Here is an 18418-nt window from a genome sequence, read left to right on the forward strand (position 1 = left end):
CATGTGATTTTTGTAAATTTCAAAACTTTTAACCTTTTAATAAAATAATAATTTATTATATTTACATATATACCCTTCCTTTCTCTTTTACAACCGTTTGATATACTGTTGATTATGTGGCCAAATCTGGGCCGTCGGCAGCAGCAGGCAGCTGCTGCCGCAAATAAAAATCCCTAGGTTTCAAGGTCCTTCGCCAATTCCACCGGATTCAATCTACGGTTTAATCGGGTCGGTTTGTACGGGATCCGATAAGTCCTTTTTGTTTTTGAAAGTGAGATAGATTTATAAAAAGGGGGATTTATGCCCAGAAGTAAGGTATCGGTATCGATATCAAAATCAGGTATCGTATCAGTTTGGACACATCCAAATTCAAATTGCTACTTTGAAGGACAGACGTCTAAAGGTGCAAAGGGGACCATCCTCTGAGGAGAACCCGAGACTTGAAATTGAGATCCAAAGTAAAATTGAAGAGCAATTAGAGAGAGCAGATATTCTATGTCTTTATGGTTCCCCCAAGCCCATCGGCCTCTTTACCTAATGCACTCAAACCATGCAAAAGGATTAAGTGCCCTCCAAAGGAAGATGGAATGAGGTTCTTCAACCATTTTGCATTTGTTTGCTGGAATATTTGGTTGGCTCATAATGAAGTTACCTTTAGAGACAAGGGACCAAGGCTAGAAGGGATTGTTGCTAAGGCCCAAAAAGCCAATTCAGAGCTTTGGAAGGTAACCCAAGTAAACACCATTTTATCCATCACAGGGTTATTTGAGCTTGGAGGGTGATGTAGATGCTGGTGAATTGGACTTAATGGAAGTGTAGATTCTGTGTGATGCAACTTGCCCTATTGACAATTGCCATGGGGGCTTGGGGTTTATTACTCTAGATAGAGATAAGAGGACTCATGGAGCTATCTCAATCCCTTTTATCTTGGTGGACCATCTTCAAGCTGAAGCTATGGCAATTCTCTCTGCAACTCAATGGGCTGTGGCAGTAGGATTTTCCAATGTGATCATTAAGTCAGATTGTGCCTCCCTCATTAATAGCCTTATTTTGCCTTCTAGTGCTGATACAATGGAAGTACAATCTTTTGTTTCGGATGTACTCTTTGTATCTCAGTTTTTTACTTCTATTTATTTTGTCTTTGTTCCTAGATAGATGAATCAATGTGCTCACTCTCTAGCTAGGAAGGCTATATCTCTTCAAGGCAATACAATCTAAATAGGTTTGGACTTCTAACAAACTCCAGCAGGCCTCAAGTAGGACTGTCAAAATGACCAAACTACCCCTGCTGTTGATTGTGCATCTTATGCTGCTGGCAGCAGGCCTAGAACTTCTTTCAGGCTATGGGACTCTTATTGGGGTAGGTTTGGAACGTACATCACTTGTAGTGGAGCCACTAATATCCTTTCATTCCTGATCATCTGTTCTTCTCAATCTACTAGCCTAGATATGTGGAAGACAAGGTACTTATATGGCATGGATGCATATTATAGGCTGAAAACTCGAGGTCCTTATGAAGTAAAAGGATAGCGTCATCTATAGGATGGCCATAAGCAGAAATAACCTATTTCAGAAGTCGAGGTTTCATAATCACCGCCTAACAAGTTTTTGTGTTAAGAGAACCAATGTCTCATACACACCGAAACTTAGGTCTCGCTGCATAAGACTAATCCACATCCACATCAAATATCATTGTAAATAAGCTTCTTTATCCTAATATACCGAAGCTCCTAAATCAATGGTGACAATATAAATAGAAAGTTATCCAACCCACAAAGAGCCCTTCGCAGACTAAACTAACAAAAACAGCTTCTAACTAGCTGATGGGGACAACGGCATTCCTTTATTCCTTAAAAACATGTTCTTTGAATTACATCAAAACTCATTTAGAAAAAGATAAAAAGGTTCACAGGATGAAAATAATAGCAATGCCAAGACAATATATGAATGACATAAAATAGAGAACCAGGTGTTTATAAATATAATCAGTTCTCTTACAAAAAGATAGGTTAAATATGTTTCTCTTTTCTTAACCCCTCGACGAAAATTTTCCATCCACAGCTACAAGGCTTGTTCATCCCCCGAGTAAATTTTGGTGCTTAAGATGACTTATATTTACGGCCCGATTACAATCACATTCATCTCAAGGGTCCAAGAAAACAATGGATATTGCCTCTTAATTCATCTCTCGAGTAAGGTATGCATCTTCTTATACACACAGGGAAATAGGCCTTAACAGAAAATGAACAAGAAAATCAAGTCTGTTATTTAACATTCTGTGACTTCAACAAAACTCACAGGCAATCAAGATATATGCCATAGTAGTACTGCCTTTAACTCAAAACGTTATCGAGAAACATAAGGACAGTAGCCGACTGAGCATTAGAATTTGGAAATCATACTTCACTCAATGCTTTAAAAGTAAACAAAGGCTAAGGACGTCAAAATCAAGAAGGTATAAGAACTCCTTGGAGCTCGGAGTAGGAAGGGCATTTCCAACGTACTTCCGTAACACGTCCCACGATGATATCTCCAACTTCCGGCTTGTACCTATAAGAATTTCATTTGTAACCCTTATTAACCTATGGTTCCAAGAGTTTATATGGATGCAAAACAAAGAAGGAAAAGAGCAATACTGAAGATGTACTCTCACCGAGCGATCGATAACCGATTCTAATGCAGAAAATTACCTGGCCCGCAAAGCACGGACATAGACCAGCTTGTTAACACCCTCCACTACACCGCATAGAGTGGCAACAACTTCGCCGTCAAGGTCAGCAGTTCCATGGCCCCTAAATCCAAAAACCGAATTCAAGATTAGATTAAAGAAATTGAAAAAGCGCAAAGGTAATGAAAGCGATAAGGGGAAGTAGGGTTTATAGAGGGCACTTGAGGACGCCGTCTTCGTGGTTAACAGGGATGGTATCGGCGACAGTGACAGAAGCAGTGGAGGTAACTTTAGAAGCTAATTCTTGAAGCTGTTCCAGAGCACTGCGTAGTCTGATTTTCTAAGTTTGATTAAGCGGAAGCTGCAAATCTCTCAACACGCTCATCTCTTTCCCTCTCTGTTTCTCACAACATATCACAAATCGAACTCTTCTAGCGAGGGAAATGGAAAATGTTCTCCAACTTTGGTGCTCGCTGCTGGTGTGGGCTTCCGACTAGGTTTCAAGGTCCTTCGCCAATTCCACCGGATTCAATCTACGGTTTAATCGGGTCGGTTTGTACGGGATCCGATAAGTCCTTTTTGTTTTTGATAGATTTATAAAAAGGGGGATTTATGCCCATAAGTAAGGTATCGGTATCGATATCAGAATCAGGTATCGTATCAGTTTGGACACATCCAAATTCAAATTGCTACTTTGAAGGACAGACGTCTAAAGGTGCAAAGGGGACCATCCTCTGAGGAGAACCCGAGACTTGAAATTGAGATCCAAAGTAAAATTGAAGAGCAATTAGAGAGAGCAGATATTCTATGTCTTTATGGTTCCCCCAAGTCCATCGGCCTCTTTACCTAATGCACTCAAACCATGCAAAAGGATTAAGTGCCCTCCAAAGGAAGATGGAATGAGGTTCTTCAACCATTTTGCATTTGTTTGCTGGAATATTTGGTTGGCTCATAATGAAGTTACCTTTAGAGACAAGGGACCAAGGCTAGAAGGGATTGTTGCTAAGGCCCAAAAAGCCAATTCAGAGCTTTGGAAGGTAACCCAAGTAAACACCATTTTATCCATCACAGGGTTATTTGAGCTTGGAGGGTGATGTAGATGCTGGTGAATTGGACTTAATGGAAGTGTAGATTCTGTGTGATGCAACTTGCCCTATTGACAATTGCCATGGGGGCTTGGGGTTTATTACTCTAGATAGAGATAAAAGGACTCATGGAGCTATCTCAATCCCTTTTATCTTGGTGGACCATCTTCAAGCTGAAGCTATGGCAATTCTCTCTGCAACTCAATGGGCTGTGGCAGTAGGATTTTCCGATGTGATCATTAAGTCAGATTGTGCCTCCCTCATTAATAGCCTTATTTTGCCTTCTAGTGCTGATACAATGGAAGTACAATCTTTTGTTTCGGATGTACTCTTTGTATCTCAGCTTTTTACTTCTATTTATTTTGTCTTTGTTCCTAGATAGATGAATCAATGTGCTCACTCTCTAGCTAGGAAGGCTATATCTCTTCAAGGCAATACAGTCTAGCCATCTTATGCCATTTTATATTTATTATTACATTTAATATTTGGCATCTTATGCAACATCCAATAGATTATATACTTTGATATTAGAATGGGTTTCTATTTTTACAATAATTATGGATCATGGGATCCATGTTTGCTCTCAAGGTTTAAGATATGATCTTATAGATGATGAATCGATGATATGTGGGGTAAGATATTCTAAATAGCCTTCATTTTCTTACTCAATTTTTTTTTTTTTTTGGTAAGTTTCTTACTCAAATTTTACTCATTGCTGACATGGAGTTTTTAGTTTTTCGACTAGAATAAACAAGCCAATTAGCAATACTCAAAGTAATGAACCCTGGAATTAGCCAACCAAATAGTTTTTTCATCTTGTCCTCTAGCTAGCCTCCTTTTCTCTCTCTCTCTTGTAGTAACAGTTCCTCCATTTTCTAAATCTAACCATCTGTACCCTACTTCCTCCTAGGCTAGAGGGTCTTAGCTTGCCCTTTTAAATTCTTCTTCTCCATTTTTATGTTTTAGCCATATCATCAAAATAAAAATAAAAATTAAGTTTTACCGCCAAACAATTGTTGGAAAACCAATTCTAAAATTGGGAAAGGTCGCTCGAAACAAGTCAAAATTTTAAAATATGATCGAGAGCCATATAGACTTTTTTTTTGTGTGGGGTCAAAGAGAGCCATGTAGACTTGACCTAAATGAAAAATGGCATAAACCAGGTCTTAAATCATTCGAGTCAAATAAAGCTCACTATTGTAAATTATGATCTCATGACTCAAAAAAAAAAAAAGGAAGAAGAGTAAATTATGATCTCATTCTTTCTTTATTTTCATAGGGACATTCCCAACTATTTATCCGTAATAAGTAGCAGATGCATCGGATTATATGTTACTCATAGACGTAACATATCCTTTTATTTTATCGATACTATCATTTATTATTCTTATCTTGATATTTCACAACATTTTTCTCTATATAAATTTTTTTGATTTTCCAAGGTTTAAGTTGATGTCATACCCTACATTAGAAGAACCACCAACCTCTCTTACTTGCCTTGCAAACCTTAAAAACAAGCCACCAATCTCTCATGTCATTAAAACAAACTAGATAAGAATAAACAATTAAGATAAACTAAACTTGTTAGTCTTGTATTTAGCATTAAAGGTTGATGGAAAGCACTTAAAAGTTCCTCTTTCTAACAACTTCTTCCTTAAATAACCAATGACAACGAATCCCATTACCATGCACACATGATGTCCTCAAGGATTCAACACAAACAGCTCAATCTCTAAACCACCCCACAAGGTCCAAAGTCCAAACTACCTTGACTCAGCATTTTGACTCAAATATCATCTAAAACAAAAAGATAGAAAGATAAAGTTGTAATAAAGGAAGACAAAAAAATATTAATTTTCATTTAAGAGGAAAAAACTTTGATTTTCCAATATGGGTTAGGTCCAAAGTCATGAACTACAGAAGAAGCTCCGAGCTTTCTTCCCTTCCTCACAAAATTTGACAAGTAAGCCACCAAACTCTCTCCTTCGTTCCTTGCTTCCCATTTATCAAGCAAGCCAACTTTCAATACAAAGCCTTTCCATAACCATCATAGAATGGCTGTTTTCTCCCATTCTCTGATTTGAAAATCTTTAAACCCTCCCTCCCCATACCCAAGAGAGGGTAGGATGGCCTTCTCAAGCCCATCCCGTCTCCCTCTCCCTCTGCTAATTGGTGTCTTCTCTTTTTTATTCCTCCACCCTTTCACCACCACAACCTCTTCTACCGCCGGCATTCGCCTCGGCGTCATTCGTAAACCTTCTACATCCACAGATCACGTCCCCGTCTTCCGCGAAGCTCCTGCATTTAGGAATGGTGACTCCTGTGATACTAATACAATCCATGTAGCCATGACCCTCGATGCCAACTACCTTAGAGGTACCATGGCAGCTGTTCTTTCCATTCTTCAACACTCCACCTGCCCAGAAAATGTTGCCTTCCATTTCCTCTCAGCAAGATTTGATGTTGATGTCATTGCCAGCATACGTTCTACATTTCCTTACCTCAACTTCAAGGTCTACAGGTTTGACTCCAACAGGGTCCGTGGCAAGATCTCTAAATCCATCCGTCAAGCACTTGATCAACCATTGAATTATGCACGCATCTACCTTGCTGACATTATTCCAGCCGACGTTGCTCGGATAATCTACCTCGACTCCGACCTTGTCGTGGTAGATGACATTGCCAAGCTTTGGGGTGTTGATTTGGGTGACAAGGTAGTAGCTGCACCTGAATACTGTCATGCCAATTTCACAGAATACTTCACCAATACTTTCTGGTCTGACTCTGCATTTGGGTCGACGTTCCATGGGAGAACGCCTTGCTACTTCAATACTGGAGTAATGGTGGTGGATGTAGATAAATGGAGACAAGGTGGGTATACACTGAAGGTTGAAGATTGGATGGCTGTGCAGAAGCAGAAGAGAATATATCATTTGGGTTCTTTGCCACCTTTCTTGTTGGTCTTGGCAGGAAACATCAAAGCCATCGATCATAGATGGAACCAACATGGGCTGGGTGGTGATAACCTTAAAGGAAAATGTAGAAGCCTCCACCCAGGACCCATTAGCTTACTCCATTGGAGTGGCAAAGGTAAGCCTTGGTTGAGGTTAGACTCTAGAAAGCCATGCACTGTTGATCATCTCTGGGCTCCATATGACCTTTACCGTTCTTCAACCACCTTTCTGGAAGAATGATACAAGAAAAAACAGAATCCAATAGAGAGAGAAAGAGAGGCAGCCAAGGGAGGGAAGAGATGTTTCTGCAAAAGGAATGTTCACTGCGGAGGAGAGAGCAAGATACTGAGAAGACGCAGCATCGTTGACTTTTTGACTTTCAAATATATATCAATCAATCATCATCAATGGTTTTAAGGAAGAACAGAGTCTCTCAAGGCTCAAGTGAGCTTTGGAAAAAAGAAAAAAGAAAAAAAATTCAAATATATGAATTGGGTTTTGAGTGTAAGCAATGACGAGGGAACCCATAATCTTTTTTTTTTTTTTTTTTTTTTTTTTTTTTAATTTTCTTGGCCTTGGGAGTACAGGATGTCTGGAGTTCATATGTAGAAAATAGCAATAAGGGTAGGTTTTGGAGCTATGATCCTGCATCAGATTGATCTTGTTGATTTTTCCCTCCCACTGAGTTGTATATTAGGTATTAGCATGTATCTAAAACAGCAAATTGTTTTCTTTTATGGTCTAAATCTGTATATATTTGCTTTAGACATTTTATCTTTTATTTACATGCCGTTCCTCCTTGCTTTGAGGCTTAAATGTGATTACCCACGACCAGATTTTTCACAACCAACATTGATATCATGAGCCTCTAGCATTATGAAATTGAGCTGAAAATGATTTTTATTACAACTTTGGGTAAATACCATTTCAATTTTTAATATCATTTCTCCTAGTTTGGGATGAAAATTTGATCCATTATCAATCAATAAATTACACAAAAGATGGTTGCAGACACCTATACCCCCATTTTTCCAGCACATCTAAAATACAGGGCATCATTGTGTAATCTATAGGGATTTGGATGATGGTTTGGGAGACTAAAGCAGAATTTCCAAAATATAGGCTAGTGTTTGAGAATCCAATGCCAAAGAAAAACAAACTATTCAAAGCAAATTTTTAGCTGTTGTTGAAACCACTCCACTGGAATAAACTTCCATTCTTATGATCAGTATAACAAGAAAAGGAAACGCAGATGTATCTCTGTAATAAATAGTCATCAACATTGACAAAGACAGAATAAAAATGTACTAGCATTTCTTCCAAACCAGGCTGCCCCTTCCAGTACTTCATGGTACAGGAATTTTCCTTGCCTGCATCTGAAGAAACTTTAAGACTGAACAATTTAACTGCACGTTAGACTTGAGTTTAAGCTCTCGCCATTGTAGCCTTCATGCGTGCCAAGGAGTTCTCTCTCACCCCAACCCTCCAGATAGAGGACTGGCATGGTAACAATTTATTGTTCTAATTTAAGTTCCTTTTTCTGTCGAAGGATAGCGAGTCAATCATGTCAAGTATATACTATCCAAGACTGCAAATCCAGCAGCAACTCCCCCTTCATTAGACGATGAAACTTTTGTTCGCAACAGATAACCATTGAGATCATTTATTATGACATTATCTTTGTTCCTGTAAAACCCATCCCAACATGTCAAATGCAAGTGATGTTCAAATACTTCAGGTTCTTATAAATGAAATCCAGCTTTGAAAATACACCCTAAGGTCGTGGATTGTACCCATCTGTAAAGGTTCCTGTCCCAAAACATCCTATTCTGTGAACACTAGAATATATGAAAGAAACACCTTTTAATACCTTAGATAAGTACCATACGTCCCAAGTTCTGATATGGCATGGTTTTGATGACAAACACCCTGCTGGACCAGATATGCAGGAGAAGCACTAGGGAAAATCCTTTGCATAAGAATGTAGGCATCACGTTCTTCACTCTCTTCCTTCTCCATTTTCTGTAGTGTTTCTCTCAAATCATCACCATAGACATTGTTACCTGAAGTGGTTGGAATCATAATCAGAACAACAACAACAACAATAATAATAATAGCAATAAGTTCAGAAAGAGCCAGACCTCCTCCTTCTCGTTGGGGTTTGAGCACAAACAGATCAGGTCTTTCAATAGCACTTTTTAAAACATCAGCATCATCCAAACTCCATAACCCTGCAAAGCATTTGCGTAGTTTGGCAATATCACCCTCGTTCTCGAGAAATCTGGTCATATGTCAAGCAAAAGATCAACTGCAACTCTATGAAATCCAAGAATCAAACAACTAAATGTTTACCCAAAATTTTTTTAATTAATTAATCTATCCTGACATTAACCCAACTAGAATGGCAAAACATCATTGAAAACAGGGATCCAGAATATCAAAAGCTAATCAAATATGAGCTGAAGACTTGACAAGCATTTGTGGGATGTGACAGAATTGGATTTACTCAGTTTAGAAAACTTTGACATGTTTTGACATACACTGGAATTTGGAAGTAGAAATTTCAAGTTTGTCCTCAGAAATGAATAAAACAAACAAAAAGCCAGGTTCTGTATACAAACAGATTTGGTACCTTTCAAGTATACTGGGTTTTGCCAGCTCTTGCTGAACTTTCTTGGTTCCTGCTAAATGATAGGAAATGGATGGGCACTTGACTGCAGAAGACCGCTCCATCAACAATCTGGCTCTCCATTCCTAGCAAATCAGGAAGAATGTAAGCAATAAGGACAAACTATATACCGACCGTAACATTCACACAGCACAATTGACTTCAAACATCATATGACATAGGGGACATGGGTTTGGAACCCACAAGTTGACCAATTCCTCTTAGGAAATGCAGGCCATTATACTAACTCTTAGACAATTATTTTCCCACATTTTCCTCAATTAAGTTAAAAAACTGAAGTTTTGTATTTGTTTTGGCAATTAATGTTGCCGAGTAGATCAGTTTGACAAGCAGATAATAAAATCATCATGGTGGACTAGCCGAGCAACATGTATCATCCCATGACTTTGGAGTTTCAACCATTCATTTCTGAATGCCAACATGGATTATTGGTTTTTAATATATTTAAAAGGAATCTTCTTGATGTATATGAGGAGCTTTTTCACTCAAGGAGGCATCTATATTTTTCTTCTTTAGGGTTTCACTAGTATTTCTCGTTGACCAACTCAAGCTGAATCTCCATGGAGTTTGTCTATATGCCCTTTCAGCCCAACGTAGGGTTACAGAGTCTGCCCCATGGTTGGGCTTCCTGAACATTACATATTGCTTCTGCGCAGGAACCAATCACAGCCTCCACAAGGCTGAACAAGTATGAATAGAAGTATCAATGTTGAAGAGTAGAAGAATGAAGCTGCAATTCTTACCGATTCTGAAGGATAATCAGTTGGTGCATACCCAGCCCTGAAATAGATGACAGCAACTGGCTGACCAGCACTGCATAAGCATCAAAAGATGTCGAAGTTAAAACTAAAAGTTATCAAATGCTCAAATACTAAGAACTGTCACACATTCTTTTTTGTTGGGGGAAAGGGTGTCTAAAACTATCACATATTCAAGCATAACTAAATAGCAGAAAATTACATACACAACAAGTGTTCCATCTGGTTGAATCTCTCCTTCTTCATCTATTTCTGCCATCGTTTTACGAAGGGAAGGCACGTGATGTGTATAATAGAGTTAAGGATGAAAATTCATATAAAATCTCTAATAAAATCTTTTTGCTTTCAAAGGCAGTCACATATCTTGTCCTCACACTTTATTCAGACATGAACCATTATTGGCTTCAAAGAGCTCAAATTATGCCACTCATTACAGGCAAGAGAAGCGGAACTCTCACAAATTATGGGATTTCAGTCAAAATCTACTTAATCCAAAGTCTTCACTAGTTTCATAGAATTAAGTACTGATGCAGAACATTGAAATGTTAGCAGTGTCATTAAGGGTGCGTTTGGTAATGTTCTTAAGAAACATTTTTGGCGTTCTTTTGTTCTTTGGGAACGGAAGAACGCGTTAGAGGCATTTGTTAAAATGGTTCGCTCTTCTGTTATTTAAGAACGGACCGGTAAAAAAAGTGTTCTAAAGAACGCCTTTTGTAGAACATCAATAAGATGTTTTTACCAAAGAACAAAAATGGAGATCAAATTTGTCCAAATTGAAACCTTAGAATGAGTTTACCAAACACCAACATATTCTAATAGTGTTTGGGAAACATTTTCAAAACGGATTTATCAAACACCCATTTTCAAGCAAAGAACAATCTTTTAGCATAGAAACATTAAAAAATGATTTTGCATAAGAACTGGTCTCTCAGAATGGAAACGTTACCAAACGCATACTAAATATTTACAAATTTACTATATAATGATGCACAACTGGTAAAAGCCTAAGAGGTAGGATTAAAGCATGGCATCAACATAATAGATAAAATGCTCAGACATGTACCTATGTCCTGCAAAGAAAAGCTGCAACTTAGTAAACCAAAACAGTCCCTAAAGTATCTACGTCTGGTCATCTTAGGACATTGTAACTGTTTCTCTTTAGAAGCTCAGCAGAAATCATTAAGTGCATAATTATATTGGATAACGGGTGAAGGTGAAAAGGATATCTCTCCTTCAAAATTGTACTGAGCCAGTGTTGATCATACATGTTGCGCTCGACAGTTTGAACCACAAACAGAACTACAGCCCTGAACAAACATATTGGAAATTAGTGGCACCTTAGAATAACCATGCAAATTCATCAAGCAATACAGAGGATTTCATCACCCAACCTAGAATTATTATGCTCATTCCAAGCTTTAGCTAATGCCTCTGCAAACCCACTGACTGCATCATTTTTAGGGACCCTGGAGGGATCCAAACCAAGTTTCTTTCCATGGTGGTTGAGCAAATTCCTGCAAAAATGAAAATCTGCCATTTAGATATTCCACATTACTTCTTCTGGTCATATAGATCTGTCCATGTTACTGTCACACCAATGTGTCGTGGGAACAAAAGCAGTATGAAATAAGCTATACATAAAGGGATATGAGATATTGGATTTGAGGGTATAGGTTCAGTTTGTGAGAAACAGGTCAGATCAGAAAATGTAATAGTATCTTTTTCAGGAGTTGAATTGGTTCAGACTTCACCTACTCTGGATTGAAGATTTGTCTTTTTTTTTTTTAATACCTGTACTATGTTATTTGATTTGATACGTATGAAACTGAAACAACAAATCAAACAGATACTGAAAATGATTCAAGCTTTTGGAGGTTGATATGGATATAATTGACCTATGAAGCTCACTGACAACAGAACCAAGGCCAGCAAAAGAAGCTGAAATTGTATTGAGCTCGATTTGGAGAAGTGCATTAGTCTGAGCATCAAGCATATAGTCTGAACGATGAATCCCAAGACGTATTTCCTGTTAGAGCAATCGGAAAAAGATTAGTGGCATTATGAGAAGTACTTTAAGAAAATTTGTGTTTTACATAAATATTGGAGTAAGTTATATACAATGGCTCACCTCCTTTTTGTTCATTTCTAGCATCATGGAATGAATATCCAACAATCTACTAGTGAAAGCATCCACTTTTTTTGTCCTAAACCAATAGAACAGATATGGCTAACTCATATTTCCAATATATCAGATCAAAGTAGAAAGATATTTGAAATGAAATTCAAGATAGAGATGAAAGTAAGAGGCACCAAAACACTAAAAGCAACATCAGCCATAATCCCAGAACCAAAAGAGAACAGGTCAAATATATTATTAGCAAATATCAGAAGAGATATAGTCAGAAGCAAGATGAAGATGTTTTAGGCAAACAGAAAATTCCCTCCCACAGGATGACATATCTGACAATGCTAGACAGTTTTTATAATTTGAATCTAAAAGTAAATCTCTCTTCAGTGGATGTATCCTCAAAAAGCATCTCTTATCAGCACATCAGCCAACAGACTTGTGAGGAAAGAACCTTTTATTGGACGAAATGAATGTAACAAATTCATTAGACAAGACACATTCTTGATTCTTTGCATATAGAAACCTGTCAGTTGAGATATAATTTACCCCCAAAAGAGAGGTCTTAGATGATCTTATAATAAGTGAATCCAATGGAAAAAAAACCATTCAGTAATTCGCTATTCATTACTTTCACCTTCCCAAGAGGATAGATCATCTGGAATTGAAGGAAACTATAGAATATACTGAAATAGACACTGGTTGCAGAAAATTAAGAAAAGAGAAAACGACGGAAGGGGCAAAAGAACATGACTGTATAAAGATTCCTGGGTGCATGACACTTTACAAGGAAACTTTATACTTCTATCAGTTCATCAAGGAAGATGTCAACGTAGCTGAAAACCTAAAACTCCTGCAAAGCCACTAGCCACTGAGTGGCTCCACCAATTCACTAAGACATTTCACTAAAGTAGAATCTCCATCATTAACCCAAATCTTTCTTCTTTTTCAACATTAGAGTGCTAGACCTTGAAATTAATCAAAAACAAAACTAAGGTATCATGAGATGTGAGAACTGATGATAGACGAGTGTAAGGAACCTGGACAGTGTCTCCTGTAAAAATTGGCCATCCAAACTAACGCGATCAACAAGCTCATTGAACAGGGGAGCAAGCTCGCACGCTTGTTGCCAGTAAATATGAGGGAAGAACGTAGGCAATAAAGCAAACGGAGCATGTACAAGGCCTACACCAGGAACTGTTCCTGATCTCTGCAAATGAACTACCAGAATTTTAACAACAAAAAGTGGAAATCAACTATTCTAGGGATTCCATTAATTTGCAGAGAACACCGTTTAGCTAACCTGAACGTTTTTGTCACCAACAACAAACCCATGAAGAGAACTCCAAACCAAAGCATCATACACCATCTGTTGAAACAACTCCGGATTGACATCACGAAGATCAGAAATTAAGGGTGTCTCCTCTTCAACCTCAACTGAATCCAATTTTACAGATGAAGAAGAAGAAGAAGAAAGTGGATTCATTGCTAGGTGGGATTTTAGCAGAACGCCCCGAAACAGAATCTTGGAAGTGGGATTGGAGGTGAAGCTCCTGCTTGTTATAGAATTAAAGAGTACAGTGGGCGCATAACAGAGGACCCGATCTGGGAAAGGAAGACAAATGAAATTGGAGGAGGAAAAGGATGTGCAGAAGCAGCCAGACCCCATATATTACTATATCTCATTTACTTTTTCTGTAATGCTCTCTGATCGATCATGTACCATCGTTTTCTTTTTCTTTGTTGGTGTGCGCGAGTCAAATTTAAGGACTGACCCAGATAACGAAACTCATATTGAAATTTTTGATGCGTCGTTGCCGAACAAGATTCTCAAGATCGATTACCAAAAAAAAATTTATATATTCTCAGCCCTCCAGCAGGACCAAAACCAGTTAGAATGGGTTGGTGTCAGAATGGGAGTTGCATTCATTGTACAGTGTGGGGCGATATATATCGCCATGTCGCTGGGGCGACACAACTAGCCCGGCGACACGATTTTTACAATATATTGCCGAAATGTCAATATATCACCGCCGTAAAGTCGGTGATATATCGCTACATTCGCATATATAACAGTGTTTCATTCGTTTTTCGTCGATTTTTCGTTCGATTTTTATCAAAGTGATATAGGACCTCTACAGGCTCCGTGGGCACTGCCCCCACACACCGTCCGTGTCTGTAGACAACAATATGTGAAAGCATGAGCCATACTCAACATAATTGTATAATGAATTGTAAACTTTAGTACATCTATTTACTAGTTGTGTATTTGTATTCTGTTTACATATTTACATTAGTTTATATGAATTTTCCAAACTTCCAGTTTTGCCGCATATAGCCTGACATGTGCTAATTATAAACTTTAGATTAGGTGATTTTTAGGTCAAAATAACATTCTCAATGTGTTTATTGGCATCAAATTAGATTACACGTCAAATTTCAGGTCAAAATGACTTGAAATACCCTTCGAAACAAGGGTTCAATTTTTCATCGAACCCCAACCAAAAGTCGCCCGACTTTTGACGATATGTCGCTCGAGTTGCCATGTCGCCAGGGTCCGATACAGGCCGACATGTCGAACCTTGGTTGCATTTATGGTTTTTTTTTCTCCAAAAATTATGAATTTTACTAGTCGATCTAACTCTGCATTAGAGCATTAATATTTCACAAGATTAATGTTTATTTTGCCTACTAGGTGCATTGCACAGTAGTATTTGTCTCTTCTTCTCTTAATATACACCAGAAGAAAAAAATTATTAGATTTAATTTTTGACAAAATGACGCTTAGATGCAGTACCGTAATAATGTTTTATAATATTGTTAAAGTTTTACAAGATTCGTGAATAAATTGAAATCCACTAATCAAATAAGAAAAGTTCAATAAAATTTTATTTTATTTGTCCATGCATAGTGGGTTCTCACATGGGTGGAGAAAACTTTCTCCTATAATTTTTTATATAACTTTGTGCTATGATTAATAACTTTATCAAAAAAATAAACATAAAAAATATTTATGCATAGTGATCTAGATTCTAGAGAACGACTTATTAGCGACACTAATTTTTGTTTTTTGTCAAACGTTGACACATTATCAGTTCATAGTACTATTACATTGATCAATTCCTACTGCAGCCTTTGGTCCTTTTGAAAAGGATAAGGGGATCTGAACCTAAGAGCTTAGAAGTTAGATCAACCCCAATTTCTTGATGACATGTCAACTAACATTTGCTTCTACAAGTATATCAAGGAAACTTATAATCTATTAAATGCTTACCAAGTATTTCTGTTTTGAGGAACATCAAAAGCAATTTTAAGTGTTTCTTATCGTATTTGATAAAACTTACTTTTGGAAGTGGAAACAATATCAACAAGCGTTTTGATTATAATAACCAGAGATAGAGAAGATGGAAAAAAAACGGACCCCTTTTGCAAAGACGGGGACTTGGGTTTTATCGGAGATAGATAAAATGAAAAGGAACTTTGGTCGTTAAAGATAGAGAAATTGAATAATCGAACGAGTCCTGTCATTAGGATTGAAGAATCAACAAATGGAAGAATTTTATCGCAATAAGTTAGAATCAGAATACCAAAAGCACAATATAGACAGACCAATATTGGACAATAAGAAACAGACCACAATATAGACAGACCAATATTGGACAATAAGAAACAGACTCACAAGTTAATTTATACTCTTATGTCAAAAACACTTACCTGTATGAAATAGAAGAAGCGAAAAAAGAACAGCATGAACTAGAATAGGATGAGTTGAGGCGTATAAACAATACTTTTCCTTAAGGTATTTGAACGCCCCCTTAAGTGTAAATCGAATTTGACCTTAGCGTCTTCATCTCCAAGATACAATAACTCCTTTAGTTCTGATGGCTAGCATTCCAACAGATTCTATTTGCAGAGGAGATACGAAAGTAGTATACAACATAGGAAAGAAAAAAGCAAAACTGAAACTTTCTCACTTTTCAAAACACAAAAATTTTCTTACTAAAAACTAGAGAGAAAAATTAACTCTTGTCTTAATCTCTCATATATATTCATAAACGTGTATGGACACTTATATTAGAGAGTGACATCTCTACGTAAGGTCACCTCTGAAGGGAAAGAGTTTTGACAGATCATACAATCACCTTTCTAGACTAAAACCCAAAAATGGGTTCTTTGGATCATAATCCACAACCCATGTTCCATCATAGACATTTAATATTATTTAAATAAAATTATAATGTCCCATGGCCTAATCAAACTAGGGTCCACGGACCACGGCCGTAGCCATGTCCGACTTGGCCTAGCTCGGCACATGCGTTTGATACATATTTAACTCTCTACTGACAGTGGCGGAGCCACGTTGGGACCGGAGGGGGCCATGGCCCCCCGGATTTTTTGAAATTGGAAATATCGTTGTTTTTTTTCCTTATTTCTCTATTTTTAAATGTGAAATACCACTATTTGGCCCCCTCCAAAAATTAAAAATAAAAATTTAAGATAAAGATAATTGGTACAAATGTCATTCATAATCTCTATCTAATGGTTATCATTCAATCCCTAGTTTTAAAGAATAAAAGGTTAAATTCTAATTAAAAACTAACTCACGATCCATGAATTTCTCGTTATATATTCTCTCCTATTTTCATTTCTATTTATTCTCTCATGGATTTCGTCTTTTATTCCTATTTTTTATCTTTTTTTTCCTCACACGTCTCACAAAATTTTGAAGAAGTTAGCAAACTTTGGAATTTTCCTAAATCTTCTCCACATCAAGTATTCACTTTCTCTTTCTCAAATTATTCATTTCTCTTTCTCACACTCACAAATTTTCTATTAATTTACCTAATTTTTAATGTAGACTCTACATTAAAATATAATAATATATTATGAGATGGGACCTTATAGTGGGTCCCACATTGGCCCACATATATTCGGCCCCCCTCCATGTTCAATCCTGGCTCCGCCCCTGTCTACTGACATACACCCTACTTAGGAGCAATCAATGTATACATAATCAATATTATCATTAACTCCATCCGATGTGAGACTAAACAAATATGGTAAATTAGAATACCTTATATATGTTGAATTGCCAAAATGCTTAAATTGAAATATTTACATCCAGAAAAGTCATTTAGAGTAAGAATTGAACAAGAGTCTTAAAACAAAACTAGGGAAATAGAGTTTTAATGTTTTTAAAACTTTACTAAATATATATTATATTATATTATCTGTTTTTTTTGAAACCAAAATCCAACACAATATTAGAGGATTTTAGTAAGGCTTTTATGTTTATGATACCGAATTCTATGGATACCCCTCTCTAAAACTATTTCACTTAAATCCAACCTACCCAACTTTGTTTTGAGTAAAGAGTGTCAATAGTATTTTTCGGTAATAGAGTGTCAGTGGTATTTTTTTGAATAAGAAATTATCATTGGTTTTAGTTATATTGTAAAAATCACTGAAATAAAACAAATAAAATAGTTTTACCAAACAATTTTTAGCCAAATCTTTTGTTTCAGCCAAATATTGTGGTAAGACTGTAAGAAAACTGTGTAGTTTAGAAAATTCTACAATCATTTTGGTCCATTGTGGTTTCTTTTGCACCCAGTTATCAGTATTCCAATAAGAAAATTCCTTCATGCTTTATTAGATACCAAATCATCATAATGACATTTTGGAAAGTCACTCATGTAATGTTGATTTTATGGCTCACCTGTTTTAAGTCTTACATATTTAATAAAAATGAAACTAATAGTTGAAAATAAATATGTTAGTAAATGGATTTCTTTGAAATTTGAGATATTGGAGGTCACTAAAAACACAAAGCTAATTATGAAGTTGTATATACAGTTCTTGTATGAAGGAGAAGAATTAAGGAGAACAGTTAAAAGAAACCAAATGACATTCCTCTTTTTAGGATACTCTTACCACTCTTATAGTCTTATAGGCCAAAATGTGTTAGAGAGTTGAAAAATATGTATGAGTGATTCATTTTAATATAAATATAAGAAAACCTAAAAGAGATATCATAAGAATGTAGGGGCACTTTGCTAATACTGTGTTTATGGAACATAAGAAATTTCGGTTGTTTCGGTGAAAGGCAAACCGAAACATAAGTCGAAATTCGAAATTA

The 18418-nt window shown here is 36.8% G+C and overlaps 2 protein-coding genes across 2 annotated transcripts; one reads left to right on the forward strand and one right to left on the reverse strand.

Moving 5' to 3' along the window:
- The first annotated feature begins 5879 nt into the window (after positions 1-5879).
- Positions 5880-6947, forward strand: GATL4 (galacturonosyltransferase-like 4). The gene has a single exon (XM_089164476.1). The coding sequence runs from the start codon at positions 5880-5882 to the stop codon at positions 6945-6947; it is 1068 nt and encodes a 355-aa protein (XP_089020602.1).
- A 782-nt stretch (positions 6948-7729) lies between these two features.
- On the reverse strand, positions 7730-14116 carry LOC149010557 (glutathione synthetase, chloroplastic-like). The gene is made up of 12 exons (XM_089164477.1): positions 13583-14116; positions 13320-13489; positions 12283-12358; positions 12050-12180; positions 11546-11668; positions 11380-11461; positions 10361-10440; positions 10140-10209; positions 9340-9461; positions 8849-8988; positions 8578-8770; positions 7730-8393 (listed from the first exon to the last, which is right to left on the reverse strand). Exons 1-12 carry the CDS (start codon positions 13946-13948, stop codon positions 8270-8272), a joined length of 1677 nt encoding a protein of 558 aa, XP_089020603.1. The 5' UTR covers positions 13949-14116; the 3' UTR covers positions 7730-8269.
- Positions 14117-18418: the final 4302 nt, after the last annotated feature.

Source organism: Hakea prostrata, chromosome 7, assembly GCF_041222555.1.
Source record: "Hakea prostrata isolate BN-2017 chromosome 7, UWA_Hpros_2, whole genome shotgun sequence".
NCBI classification, from domain to species: domain Eukaryota; kingdom Viridiplantae; phylum Streptophyta; class Magnoliopsida; order Proteales; family Proteaceae; genus Hakea; species Hakea prostrata.